At 43.8% G+C, this 14,297-nt stretch overlaps 1 protein-coding gene across 4 annotated transcripts in view; it reads right to left on the bottom strand.

Moving 5' to 3' along the window:
- The window catches only part of Fam151b (family with sequence similarity 151 member B), a 64,247-nt gene that overhangs the window by 27,420 nt on the left and 22,530 nt on the right, over window positions 1–14,297 (bottom strand). For 2 of the 4 annotated variants that reach the window (XM_005065660.4, XM_040728988.1), the window contains exon 6: window positions 6,165–6,744. The exons of 1 other annotated variant lie outside the window; for it this stretch is intronic. In XM_005065660.4, the coding sequence (XP_005065717.1) occupies window positions 6,597–6,744 (148 nt within the window). In that variant the 3' untranslated portion in view covers window positions 6,165–6,596. Of the gene's footprint in view, window positions 1–119; window positions 822–2,849; window positions 2,991–6,164; window positions 6,745–14,297 lie in introns of those variants that run through there. One more of the 4 variants, XR_001197493.3, reaches the window with a different exon arrangement.

Here is a 14,297-nt window from a genome sequence, read left to right as displayed (position 1 = left end):
CACCTGCCTCTGCCTACCAAGTACTGGGACTAAAGGTGTGCACCATCAATGCCAGGAACTGTAGGTGTTTTTGTCACACTGACTCAGAATTAACCAATGCAAGAGGATGGAAAAGGTGATCAAGTCTGGAAAGTATTTAAAAGTGAGTAAAAGCGGTGTGCAGCTCAGAAAGACTCAACTGGGATTAGATGGCTGGCCTCAGTTACTGAAATGAATGATGAAACGACTGAGCCGAGTCTTTCAGATGAAGTCACACATGACGAGAAAATGAAGCTACTGGAATATTTCCACTAGGGATGTCACCCATAGAGAAGCTTGCATTAGAGAGACATAGGGTACCACTCCTGGAAACACCCAAAGATGGCTGCCGATCAGACATTCAACAAGAGCACCTCCCACTTAATGACCTTTGAAACTGCTTCATCCAGAAGGTTCTTTGAAATGTCTTTCCATGTTCAGAGTTCTAGACTAAGCAGGAAAATTGAAAATAGGTTTGGAATCTCAGTCGTGCACACGAAGTTTTGCATTGTTTTTGTGTTCAGCCAGTGTTGGTTATGAAGGCATGGCTTTTGATTGCCGAGTAAAACATTTGGATTCAAACCAATTTTCTCAAGCTGAAAACCACTTACTGGCTGACTTCTGCACCTGAGGGTCCTCACTGGTATCCAGAACTTGGAATAAAAGAAAGAAATCACTTCCAGGAGACACACGGAAGCTGCCCTCAGGCAGACGCTGAGGTAACAACACTCTGACTGGAGCAGACTTGGTCTTCCCTGCAGCAAGCAGGCATGGTGGAGCTGTTCTCAGAGGTGCCATGTCAGCTGAAAGGAAGAACACAGGGGCCTCACTGGGTCAAGCTCGTAAATCACCACAGGCAATAATAAAGTGACTGCAGGGGGCCACGAGGCTGTGTGATGGTGGGGATGGAGCCTCCAGCCTTTCACACACTGTGGTAGTTTGAATGAGAAATACCCCGCAGCCACAGTATCTGATCACTTCCTAGTGGGTGGTGCTGTTTGGGGGTGGTTAGATGATGTGGCCTTGCTGGTGAAAGTCTGTCACTCCAGGGAGCCTTGAGATTATACAGCCTTGCCATTGAAGATGTGAGCTCCCAGCTCTGGCTGCCTGCTACCCTGCCTCAGCACCACCGTGACAGACGCGTCCCTCCGGAACAGTAAGCCAAAATAAACTCTTCCTTACTCGTCTTTGCTCATGGTGCTTTATCACAGCAACGGACGCGTAACCGACACATGTTAGGTAAGTGCTCTGCCCTGAGCCCCTGAGTTCCTCTTCTTTCATAGTTACCCTTGAGCTGACAAAGAAGCAAGACTTTCACAGTCAAATACCTTCATTAAAAGTTTGGACTTGTTTATGTTCTTTCACTCCAAGAAAAGCAAGAGAGTGAACACCAGCATCAGCTCAGGCACCAGCTATGGCCGGCCTGGTGCTCGGGCGAGCCTAGGCACAGGAACAAGAGCAGCGGGCAAGATCCAGGAGGCTGGCCAGCCGCCCGCGTCCCCGCTCCCTCTCTGCTGTAACTGTGGACTGTGTGGGAAGTTTTATTGTCTAAGTTATGAAATAAATGCGTAGTAAAGTCAAAAGCTCTGTGGGGGTGGGAATGAGGTTGAGTCCTTAGAAAACAGGATTACTGAAAGAAAAGAATGTCTTTCTTGGAGTGGAAACTAGGTCCAGAGTTAGGTGGGTGGAAGTTTTCATTTTCCTTTCCAAATGGTTGAAGTAGAGTCAATGACCCTCTGAGAAATAAAGCCCCAGCGGGCGATTTTCCCGTTCTGCTCCCATCAGCCAGGTCGCCTGTCAGTCACCCTGCTTGTTTCTCGAATCCCCTTTCCCATCACCCCACTTTGGGTCTTCATCTTTCTTCTCTTTGAGAATCCCCAGTGTGGTTGGCTCTCTCCTGCCTTCCTAAAATTCCATACTGTCCACAACCATTCCCTGCTTAGAGTGGGAGTTGTGGTCCCAGGATTCCCACAATCCTCCCCTGCTTATAGTGGGGGTTATGGTCCCTAGAGTCCCACAATCCTCCCTTGCTTACAGTGGGGGTTATGGCCCTTAGAGTCCCACAATCCTTCCCTGCTTACAGTGGGGGTTATGGTCCCTAGAGTCCCACAATCCTCCTCTGCTTACAGTAGGGATATGGTCTGTGGAGGAGCCAAGCATCTCAGCAATATCTCAACTTCCTCTCTGCCATCCAGGACCCTCACCTCAACCAGGATGGAGTCCCAGCTGGGTCTTGAACATGGAGACCAGATGTCTGCTCCATTTCCTTCCCCACTGAGCCCCAGAAAACTTGATGGGCTTGTTCACAAAACCATGTGACGGGTCAGACTGTGGTCCCAGGCACAAAGCAGACGGGCAGGCAGAGGGAAGTACAGGCAAAGAGGAAGAGTAGTGTGGGTATGGCCGCTACAACCCTAGCCCGTACTCTGCAGGCCTCTCGACGTCAAGCCCCGACAAGATCTTCCTGGGCGGGCGAACACGGTCGATCTCGATTCTACAGAAAGGGCTTCGGCACCTTTGCGTCTTCTTTTAACTATTCTTGTCTTTGCCCATGAAATATGACTCCCAGTACTCCTCGATGGCAGGCTCACATCTAAAGGAGGTACAGCACCTTTCTGTGAATTCTCCAGATGCTAACTGATCACAGGGGGGTTAAAAACCCGAGAACTAAACTCCAAGCAAATCAACAAACTGTTCCAAATCACTCTTAATAATTTCTCACTGGGGAAGTCAACACACAACGCCTGACGAGCAGTTACACCACTCTCACAGGACCCAACGTAATTGCACATTTGAAAGGCTCTGAGTTTCGGAACAATCAGATCACTTACCAGTGTCTCTTCTAAGGTGGGATGGTTTTGTGAGTCACGGAGAGCAGAATTCAGATGCTAGGGGATGGTGACAACAGCAGTGCCTTAGGCTTGGGAACATGGAAGAGCCAAGTATTTTGTGCTTGAATTTTCCAAAATTCTCTGTGCATGTGAATACATAAGCTTTGCATATAAAACCATGCCATAATGCAGTTTTGCAAGCACCACATCTTTCCACATTAACAGAGACTGACTTTTCAGTGTCTGTTAGCATCCTATGGATTTCTGTACATCAAGGTCTGTGAAAATACTATCAAAGAGTGATATGTATAACTTACAACACAGTAAAATATACATCCCAGTAACTCCTTGCCATAGACCCCTTCCAAATACGCACGTTAACACAGCTACAGACACTTTCACCATTACCCCAAACTGCCCCACTTCCTAATCCCATGAGTAACCATTATGACCGCTGTTGCCATATGTTAGTTCTGAATGGCTGTGGTGGTTTGAAGGAATAATGGCCTCCCATAGGGAGTGGCACTATTAGGAGGTATGGTTTGGCTAGTGGAAGTATATCACTGTGGGTAGCGGGCTTTGAGGTCTCCTATGCTCAAGCTATGTTCAGTGTGGCATACGGTTCACACCCTGTTGCCTGCAGATCAAGATGTAGCACTCCGGGCTACCTCTGCCTGGATGCCGCTACGCTTCCCGCCATGATGACAATAGACTGGGCCTCTGATCTGTAAGCCAGCCCCAATCAAATGTCCTCCTTTGTAAGAGCTGCTGTGGTCATGGTGTCTCTACACAGCAATAGAACACTGACCTGGTACAAATGGACCCATTAGTATGCTCCCAGTGGCCCCCATCCCTTCTGCACTGTTTACTATCATCCTTACAGCACGAATTAAGTGGTTCAAATGGTTTTTAGTGCTGTGTAGCAGGTTCATCATATTTAGCAGTTCTCTTGCTGGTGGAAATGTGTTGTTTTTAATTAGGGCCTCAGAATATAGCTGCTATCAACATTCTATCACAAGTCTGTTCTGTGAGCACAGGAATGCCCCTGACGTCATGCTTATGCATACAATGGCTGGATCCTAGGGCAGAGATACTGTCTTTATTGGAAACTGTAGGAATGTTTCCTTCCCCTCTACAAGTTGTCAGTCCATCTAGTGCTGGCTGTTCCGTGATGATGTATGTACTATCTCACTGCAGCTTAAATTGCTGGGCGTATGGATAATTTATTTTGTGGAGTATCTGTTAAGTTTTTCTAATTTTTAATTCAAACCTTTGGCTTTTTACCAGTTTATAGGCAAACTTCACATAAAATGAGAGTCCTTTTTCAGATAAACCCCAGTGCCGTCTTTTTTTTAGTTAAGGATTTATTTTGCCTCAATGTGTCTGTGCACCACATGAGTGCAGTACTCAAGGAGACCAGAAGAGGGCATTGCATCCCGTAGATCTGGAGTTTCAAATGGTTGTAAGCCACCATGTGGGTGCTGGAAATTGAACTTCCAGTCCTGTGGAGAAGCTGTAGGGAAAAAGAACCAGCCAAAGAAACATACTCTTAGCAGAGCCAAAGAAACACACTTTGGCCCTGCAACCAGAACCAAAGAAATGCACCTTGACCCTGAAAACTCTAGTGCCAAAGAAACACACTTTGCCTTTGGAATCAGTCAGTGAAAGAAATACACCCTGGCCCTAAATCTAGAGCCAAAAGGCTAAAAAGGACCAGTGAAAGAAACACACTTTGACCCTAAAACCAGAGCCAAATCTGACCCTAACCTTGTGCAGAAAACTAACCAATCCTTGAGCAGGAGCTCTAGCCAATGTGAGCTCAGCATTGAAATCTGACCAATCCCCACTCTGGAAAATTCCACCCCCGAAAAGCCCTATATAAATTCTGTGTCTCTTCAGCTTGTGGCTGTCCGTACTACCTGGCTGTCCTCTGCTACTCTGGCTGAGGGCAGCCACTCTCCTGGATAAACCCCTTCGATGAGCTTTGGGTAAAGACCTTCCGACCCTGGTCAGAGCAGAGCAGAGTGAGCAGAGCTGTAACACTTTTGTCAGGGAAACCTTCCCTTGGCAGACTGGAGTTGTTGCACTCTGCTCTCCACTCTCTGGAGAGCAGAGCTGAACTGTAGCAACTTCACCTGGTGAAACCTTCTCTTGCCAAGCAAAACTGCTACACTGGGCAAACATCCTCAGCTGGAAGACCCTCTCCTGCTGGAGCAGAGCAGATACATCAGGGAAGCCTTTCCCTGAGGCAGGGATGTAAGCTGCTACACTTACTGCAGCCACCTGTGGTGGTCCTTGGCTCCTGAGCCCCAGGATACCTTTCCATCTGAGCTGTGTAACACTTAGTATTCTGCGGCTCCCAAGTGCCAGAATACCTGTCCCACCCGATCCGACCAAAATGCCTACAGAAGCTCTCAGTGCCCTTAACTACTGAGCTTCTTTTGACGAGAAGCTTGCTCAAGTCCATTTGTCTGTATTTTCTTTTAGAGTTCGTGCTCCCTGCCGCCTCAGAAGTCATGAGGTCTTTACACGCACTGCCAATGCTTCCGAAGCTTGGTTTTTGTCTTTAGCGAAAGGTGCTCTTCGGTCGTGTGTGTGGTGTGAGGAAGTCAGCGAAGTTATTTGCCCACACAAGTAACCATTCAGAACACAAAAACTGCAGTAGAATAAAGCTCACGATTCTTTTTAAGTACTTTCATTCCTCAGAACACCTTAATTCATCTGTTTAAACCCAAGTGGCAGCCTCTTGAACGTCACTTATCATCACATACTATTGTTTTAAGACTGTAAGGCCAGAAAGATGGCTCAGCAGTAAAGGTGTTTGCTCCCAAACCTAACAACCTGAGTGTGATCTCCAGGACACACATGGTGGAAGAAGAGAACATATTTCTCCATATTTTCCTCTGATCTCTACACAGGCATCACAGCACACTCTCCTGTACATGCATCATGACACACTCACGTGCACATGCATCATGACATACTCACATGCACATTATGACACACTCACATGTACATGCATCATGGCACACTCACGTGCACATGCATCATGACACATTCACACATGCATCATGACACACTCACGTGCATATTATGACACACTCACATGTACATGCATCATGGCACACTCATGTGCACATGCATCAGGACACACTCACATATACATGCATCATGACACACTCACATACATATGCATCATGACACACTCACATGCACATGCAAATAATAAATAATAAGTATAGAAACAGTTTTCAAGAAAATTGTTAAGAGTTATATAGGAAGTACTTCATTCTAGACAAATATATTGTGTTCTAGTTTCATCAAAAAGGAGTTAATTTATTAATTCAATTTTTACAAAATTAACATCTGATTATTATAGAGAAGTTACAAAAAATTGTTTTTGAGATAGGGAATCACAATGTAGCCCAGGCTGGCCTTGACATCTTGATCTTCCTGCCTCAGTCCCCCAAGCCCTAGGGTTACAAGCATGTGCTACCACACCCAGCTTGAACCTTTTCACTATAATTTTATACAACTTCATTGCAGTTGGTAAAGTCTTTCAGATGTGTGCAGCCATGAAGACATTGTAAAGGAAGAGTAAGTATACAACAAGCATTCTTGATTGGATAACTTAGTACAAACCAATAATCACATTAATACAGCAATGAATTCAGACAAAGCAGAGGAAGATGATGAAGCCGAGAGAGAAAATAACTAGAAAGTGTCTTCTTGTATTCCTAGAGTGACTCAGATCCCAATGGCTTGTCTAAATTCATGGCTTTGTGGTTCCAAAATATCATAGAAAACTTGGGTTTTATTAAAGTAGTCTCGAATGTAAAGTAAATCTTCAGTGGGATAACTGTCATTCTTTCCAGTCCAAACAGTCAGGCTGTACCTGTATTAAGACAGATGTGTACAAGAAAAGTGAAAGATAAGAAACCGGTAAAACAAAATTCCCCAAAGCCTACCGCAGTCTAAGCACTCTGCCTGGCTTCATTCCTTCATCAACATCACAGTGACCAAACACGAAACAGCTCCCCGCTGCTGCCTCAATCATAAGCCACTTCTGTTTCACTTACAAGGATGTTCCGGGGCTTAGAAACCCTCGCTGCAGCACAGAAAACCAGGCACAATTTGTAAACAGAGCCGATCAATCAAAGACTCTGTCCCTTAAGCAAGATTACAGCTGTATCCCTGGCTTTGCTCAGGAGTCTGGTCAGAGTGCAACAGAACGCATGATGGAAGAGACTGAAGTGACCAAGTGGCACTGTCACTCCCAACACTCAGTCACTCATGATTCGCCTCGGAGGTTGTCCCATGACATGACAGAATGCCAAGAGACGCCACTGCAAGAGCAAATGTTTGTTGGTGAGAGAGCTCATCGGGAAAAAACACCTATTGCCAAGCCGGACGACCCGAGGTCAATCCTGAGACCCACCTGGTGGAAAGAGAGAATCAGCTCCTGTAAACTGTCCTCTGGCATCTGCAGGCACATGTCACCCCCCCCACAAGATACATAAGTACAAGGAAAAAATAAGAACACATGCAAAATTTTACATATACACGAACATGCCAGAGTCGGGGGATTATTTGCTCTATTTCCCTTTTTATTGATGTGGCTGCTACACCATGCCTGGGGACGCCACACTCTTCAGTAGTCACATTCCTTTTTCCCATAAACTTGTTAATGCAAAGAGACCTCTAAAGCATTTCTGCCACTAATGAAACACAGGTTATCAAGGAGCACGGTTGTTAAGCTGCCTTCCTGATGAGAATTGAAAGTAAAGGAACACAACAGAGGGGAATACTTCAGATTTAGTTCCCACAAGTGATGTGTGACACACTGAAAAGAATTTTAAACTACAGCATAGGTCACCAAAAAAGAAAACGGTGAACATTATCTTTTAACTCTCTCTATTTTTTTTCTCAGCTGGAATCTATTAATTTATCTCAGTACCATGGGAATGAACCTTATAACAAGACACAGATATGATCATTTGGGTTAAGGAAAGAACTTCAGGTCATTTCTATCTCATTAAATAGCTCTCCATTTTACTAAAGCTGAAATGGGATAAATAAGATTATTAAAGGGTACCAAATTGGATTCATTTAAATCAATTCTCAGGATACATTTTTAAAAAATGGTACATAAATCACAGATGTAGGTTTTAACCAGTTATTATAAAGTAGATGTCAGTGTAACCAGAACACAAAGCAAGAAACTGGATGGGAACCACCTCAGGGGCAACTGTGTGTCCCTGCTTCACCACAGCCTGTCCTTGGACCCCTCCTCTCATCTGTTCTCTTCTTACTTCAGGAAGTAAGGCACATAAGGCAGATGCTTTGATTGAGGAAGAGGAAGAGGAAGAACACATATTTATCTTTACTCAGATTTCCACACAGTAGCCGATAGCTGGTTAATGAGGACTGTGTAGACAGGGGTTAGGCGTTAGTGACTGTGGTTAGGAGGACTGTGTTAGGAGGACTCACATGCACATGCATCATGACACACTCACGTGCACATCATGGCACACTCATATGCACATGCATCATGGCACACTCACGTGTTTGTAGGCAGAGGTAAGATGTTAGTGACTGTGGTTAGGAGGACTGTGTTATGAGGACTCACATGCACATGCATCATGACACACTCACATGCACATCATGGCACACTCACATGTGTGTGTAGGCAGGGATGAGATGTTAGTGACTGTGGTTAGGAGGACTGTGTTAGGAGGACTCACATGCACATGCATCATGACACACTCACGTGCACATCATGACACACTCACGTGCACATCATGGCACACTCACGTGCACATCATGGCACACTCACATGCACATGCATCATGGCACACTCACATGCACATGCATCATGACACACTCACGTGCACATCATGGCACACTCACATGTGTGTGTAGGCAGGGGTGAGATGTTAGTGACTGTGGTTAGGAGGACTGTGTTAGGAGGACTCACATGCACATGCATCATGGCACACTCACGTGTGTGTAGGCAGGGGTGAGACATTAGTGATTGTAGCTAGGGAGGACTGCATAGACGGGAAAGGCTTTTCACAGCAACCCTGTGGTTGTATTTGGTTTTTGAACTCATGAATTAATGATTGAGAAATTAACTTCAGAGCCACTAAAGGAGAAATAAAAAGGCAGGATAAATGCTACATGAGATTGTGCGACAGATGCTGGTGGCTTTAAAATTTCCCATTTTTCTTACATAACAAACCACTTCATTCTGTCTACACATTATACAAATGAAAGCCACATTTCCTGGACTTATCTGCTGCTGGGAATAGTTACAGATTGTGACAATAGGTGAGTACAAGAAGAAGACATGTGACTGCCACACTGCAAAACAGTCCCCAGCCTTCTCTGCCCATGGAAATCAAACCTCATCAGAAGATAGGGAGAAGCCTTCTACATGTTCACAGAGGGACAGTTCATCCAGAAGGTAGAAAACAATTAGAAGTATTTTTGCACTGAATTTTAGGACTTTCAACTTTATAAAGCAAACACTAAAGGGCATGCAAGGTTAGATAAGTCCTGATCATTATAGTGGGGGACTTCAGGACCCCACTCTCATCCTTAGGTTGGTCCTTCAGATCCCCCCAAATCATCAGAGAAATGTCAGAGATAAATTATGCCACATATCAAGTGATGGCTGCAGGACATCTCAGCCAACTGACAGGGAACAAATAATTCTCAGTGGCAGATGAAATCTCTAAAATCAATTAAATTATAGATCACAACGCAAGACTTAATAAAACTGAAATACCTCCTACTAATGTACCATACTATACTGAACTAAAAGTATAAGTCAACAGCAAGAGAAGCCACACAAACTAAGTCAACACTCAGAGACTGAGTGATGCACTTTTGTTATTTAATTGATCTATTTACTTCTGAGGATCAAACCCAGGACTTTGTGTGTAATAGGCAAGCACTCTACCAACATTCACACCCCCCCCCCAAAAACACTTTTGAATGAATAATGAGCCACTGAGTAAAGCAGAGAGAGATAATTTTTGAAATCCCCAGAATAAAATAACAGCACAACTCACTGGAACCCTAGCGTCAAACTAAGGAAGTTCTAACAGGAAAGCTGCCTCTAACACTGCCAGAGGAAAGCAGAGGGGGTGTAGACACAGGCAAGGCCTTTTAAAACAGCTCTAAAAGCATAGGAAATAACTCCAGGAATTAACAATGGAGTGACATGAAATTAGAAAGTTCCTGCACAGCAAAAGAAACCACCATCCACGAGCACAGTCCACAGGATGGAAGTCTGTGCTGGCGGCCCTTCAGAGCTAACATTTAGAATACAGAAAAAGAACTGCAAAAGTTAACCACCCAAATCCTAAATCTTTCAATCAATAAATAGACTAACAAACCGAATAGAGCGTTCTCAAAAGAACAGAAAGACAGAAAGAAAATAATATCTTTAAAACTCTTCAACATTTTTAGCCATAATGCAAATATAAAGTTCGGGATTCCATATTACCACAAGAAAACAAATTCTGGAGAGGATGCAGGAAAAGATAAACCACTGGAGGAAATGTAAAACTGCACAGCCACTAAGGAAAGTGGTGTAGAAGTTGCTCAAAGAACAGAAGATAAAACTACCACAAGACTTAGCTATGACACTGCTGGGCATACACCCAAAGGATTCCGAATCCTATTACACAGATAAGCTGCACATACATGTTTGCTGCCACACCATTCACAATAGGAATGAAACCATCCTAAATATCCATTAGCAGATTGCTGGAGAAAATGGGGTACATATACACAATGGGATTTTATTCAGCTATAAATAAAATGAAATCACAACATTTGTAGAAAAATGGAGTTGAAAATTATTATAGTAAAGTATCCCGGAGGCATTGGTTTTAAAGATATGGAGACCATCTGAGGCTTGGTGCTGTGTGGCAGGTCTGGAGCTCCTAAAGAGAGCCCAGGAAAAGGACTCTCGCAGTTTTGAAAAGTCACCAGAAACACCAGCCACAGGGAAATGGAGCCAGCAGGGACCTAGAGGGCAGGCTATGTCTATGCTGCTGAGGGCGGGGCCAGAGAGAAGACCCAAGTTCCTTGGGGAAACCCAGAGGGCTATGAATGAATCCAGATACTGGGCATTGAATTGTTTGCATTTTTAGAGTTTGGTTTTGCTTATGCAGATTATGTTTATGACCTGTATCTTCCCTCTTGAAGTGGAAAAGGTATTTCATTTTTTGATATTTCAAGAATATTTAAACTTTCTTAAAAGGAAATTTTTTAGTTTTACAGAAGAAAATTAAAAACCTGGATATTTTTTTAAAGAACAGCTTTGAAAATATTTAAATTTATAAGGCTATGGGACATTTCAAGTTTACAAGGTGTTTTATATTATTAATATATTATCTTGTTTTTTTTTGGTTTTTCGAAACAGGGTTTCTCTGTATTGTTTTGGAGGCTGTCCTGGAACTCGCTCTGTAGACGAGGCTGGCCTCGAAATCACAGAGATCCACCTGCCTCTGCCTCCCGAGTACTGGGGTTAAAGGCGTGCGCCACCACCGCCCGGCTGGGGCTGTACTCTTAATGCCACCTCCAGGCACATACTTCCAGCAAGGCTGTACCACCCAAACCTCCCCTGAACAGCATCACCAACTGGAAACCAAGTGTTGCATTACCTGAACCTATGAGGGACATTCTCATTCAAATCACCATAATAATTCTTTTTTTTTTTTTCCCCCTAGATAGGGTTTCTCTGTGTAACAGCCCTGGCTGTCCTGGCACTTGCTGTGTAGACCGGGCTGGCCTCGAACTCACTGAGATCCATCTGCCTCTGCCTCTCAAGTGCTGGGATTAAAGGCATGTACCACCACTGCCTGGCAAAGAATGGTATTTGTAATAGAAATTGAATCCTGAAGTTTACATGGAACTATGGAAAATTTGAATATCTAAAAACTTGAGCAAGGAGAAAAATATTGGAAGTATCACATTCTTGATTTAAAGTCAAATTACAAAACCATAGTAATCAAAACCACATGGTATTGGCATAAAAACAGAACAGAACCATGAAACAGAAAAGACCACCTAGAAATAAGTCAACAAACTTAACGTCAAATGTTATTCAATTATAAACCGACAAAGTAGCAATGCAGACATTATCTGCCTACTTGACAATAAAGACTGAAAATCCTAAAGTCAACCTAATAAAGCTACCATTTAGATCGCTAAAGGCTGTGAACTAGTTCAGAACTGCAACGTCAGGAGCCCTGGGAGGCCAACACATTTCAAGTACAGGGCTGAGAAAGACAGCAGTTTTCAACGCCTATTCTAATGTAAGTAATTCAGGGTTATCTTAACAACTGCAAAGGTGAAAGCTACCAGGGTAAGCATCTAACTGGAGCAATGAAAGGAAATCACTAAGTCATAACCCAGAAAAATAAGTCCAATCCAAGCGTTTACTTCAAGAATTATCATCTAGTCTTAGAACAGGGGAGATGGTGTCTGGGTAAAACTTTTTTTGAGACATGGTTTCTCTTTGTAGTCCTGGCTGTCTTGAGTAGGGCTGCCCAGGACTCACACAGAAGAAGGGTGTGATGGTATGAGCACACGTCTATAACCTCCACATGTGTGGTTGGCGGGTGGACTGGGGGAATCCCTAGAGCAGGTTGGCTAGCTCGCCTAACCAGTCTGCAAGCACCAGGTCGAATGAGAGCCCTTGTTTCAAAAGCTATGGTGGAGGGTGACTGGGGAACATATGCCTGTGAATGCATCTGCATGCACATGTATGCACATGTGCATGTGTTCCCATGCATCCACCACACATACAAATTATCTAATCAAAGGGTTAGTGGAAAGGATACACCAAGGAACTGAAGACTTGTAGGAAACTAAGAGAGCAATAAACTACTTCAGTCAGCTGTAGCTAAATAAATTTAAAAACATGGACTGAACAATTATATTTTCTTGTTTGTTTGTTTTTTTGAGGCAGAGCTTCTCTGTACTGTTTTGGAGGCTATCCTGGAACTCGCTCTGTAGACCAGGCTGGCCTCGAACTCACAGAGATTATATTTTCTTAAATATAATTTATGAGACCTGGCTTCTAAGGCCACTTAAACAGTAAACATAAAGGTCGTTCAAGTTCAGCTTTCCCCAAAGCCTCAGGTTTAGAAGATCTCTCAAGCAGACCATTTAAATGTTATTTTCAGTATCTTGGAATACATGAGAAAGTATTTTTATAAAATGCTCATACCTAAGTTGAGAAAGGAAAGCGTGCAGATCCATGCTGAGTCAGCACTGAGAAGCACACGAAGGACTGGCACACCACACACAATAGCACAATCAGTATCCTATTACTGGCACCGAGGGAAAAGAAGATGCATTTTTGGGCTAGACTGGACGGAACTTGCTATACAGACCAGGCTGGCCTCAAACGCACAGAGATCTGCCTGCCTGTGCTGGCCTTGCTTTCACAGGAATAGAAAAGGCCCTTGGGAAAGATGGAACACACAGGGATTTGGATGCTTGTTTGGACTGGCATCTTTGCAGGCCGTGAGAAGCTTTCAAGTTAACAATGACCATAATCACCAATAACTGGACACTTTGCTAGAATTCTCCATGTGGGCATTATGCTATCTGTGTGAGAGAATTCTTCCCTGGGGGTGTCCTGTGCAGGACAGAACACACTCATGGCTCCTGGCACAAGAAGCCCCTGGAATCCCTGCCAGAACTGAAACATCCTCAGCATTATCTGCTGGAGAATTAGGCTGCCCCTAGTACGACCACTTGTTCTGGAAACACTAAGAACTAAACACTAACTGAAAAAGGGAAAAGCAATGAAAGCTATCAAAGTTCAAAAGAGAAAATATCATAGTTTTAAGAGGACATATATGTGTATATATGTACACACACATATAATTGCTTTGAAGACTCAAAAATCAACTGAAAAATCATTGAAAATGATAAAATTATTGGAAGATTTGGGCATAATGTAAGTATGCAAAAATAAATGACCACCTACATAGCAGTGCATATTATATGTAGATATAGATATATGTATATCAACCAATGCAGGGTATAAAGGATGAATTCACAATAGTAACTCAAGCGGCTAAAGTGATAGCCGGGGGTTAAGAACACACACTGCTCTTGCAGAGGGTCCAGGTTCAGTCCAGTACCCACACGGGGTTGCTCACAACCACTTACAAATTCAGCTCTAAGGACCCAACACGCTTGTCTGGACTCTGCAGCTACCTGCACTCATGTGTGCATGCTTCCACATGCATAAACACACACACACACACACACACACACACACACACACCTTTTAAAAAGTCTTAAAATAGCAATATATAATAATGCAATGTAGCCTCACAGACCACAGAGACTCATTCTCAACTTCTTCCTTTGACATGTACTCAGGATAACTGAAGGAGAAGAGAAAACTGTAGC

The sequence above is a fragment of the Mesocricetus auratus genome, unplaced genomic scaffold (assembly GCF_017639785.1).
Source record: "Mesocricetus auratus isolate SY011 unplaced genomic scaffold, BCM_Maur_2.0 Super-Scaffold_100020, whole genome shotgun sequence".
Taxonomy (NCBI): domain Eukaryota; kingdom Metazoa; phylum Chordata; class Mammalia; order Rodentia; family Cricetidae; genus Mesocricetus; species Mesocricetus auratus.
This window is presented reverse-complemented; position numbering and strand designations above follow the sequence as displayed.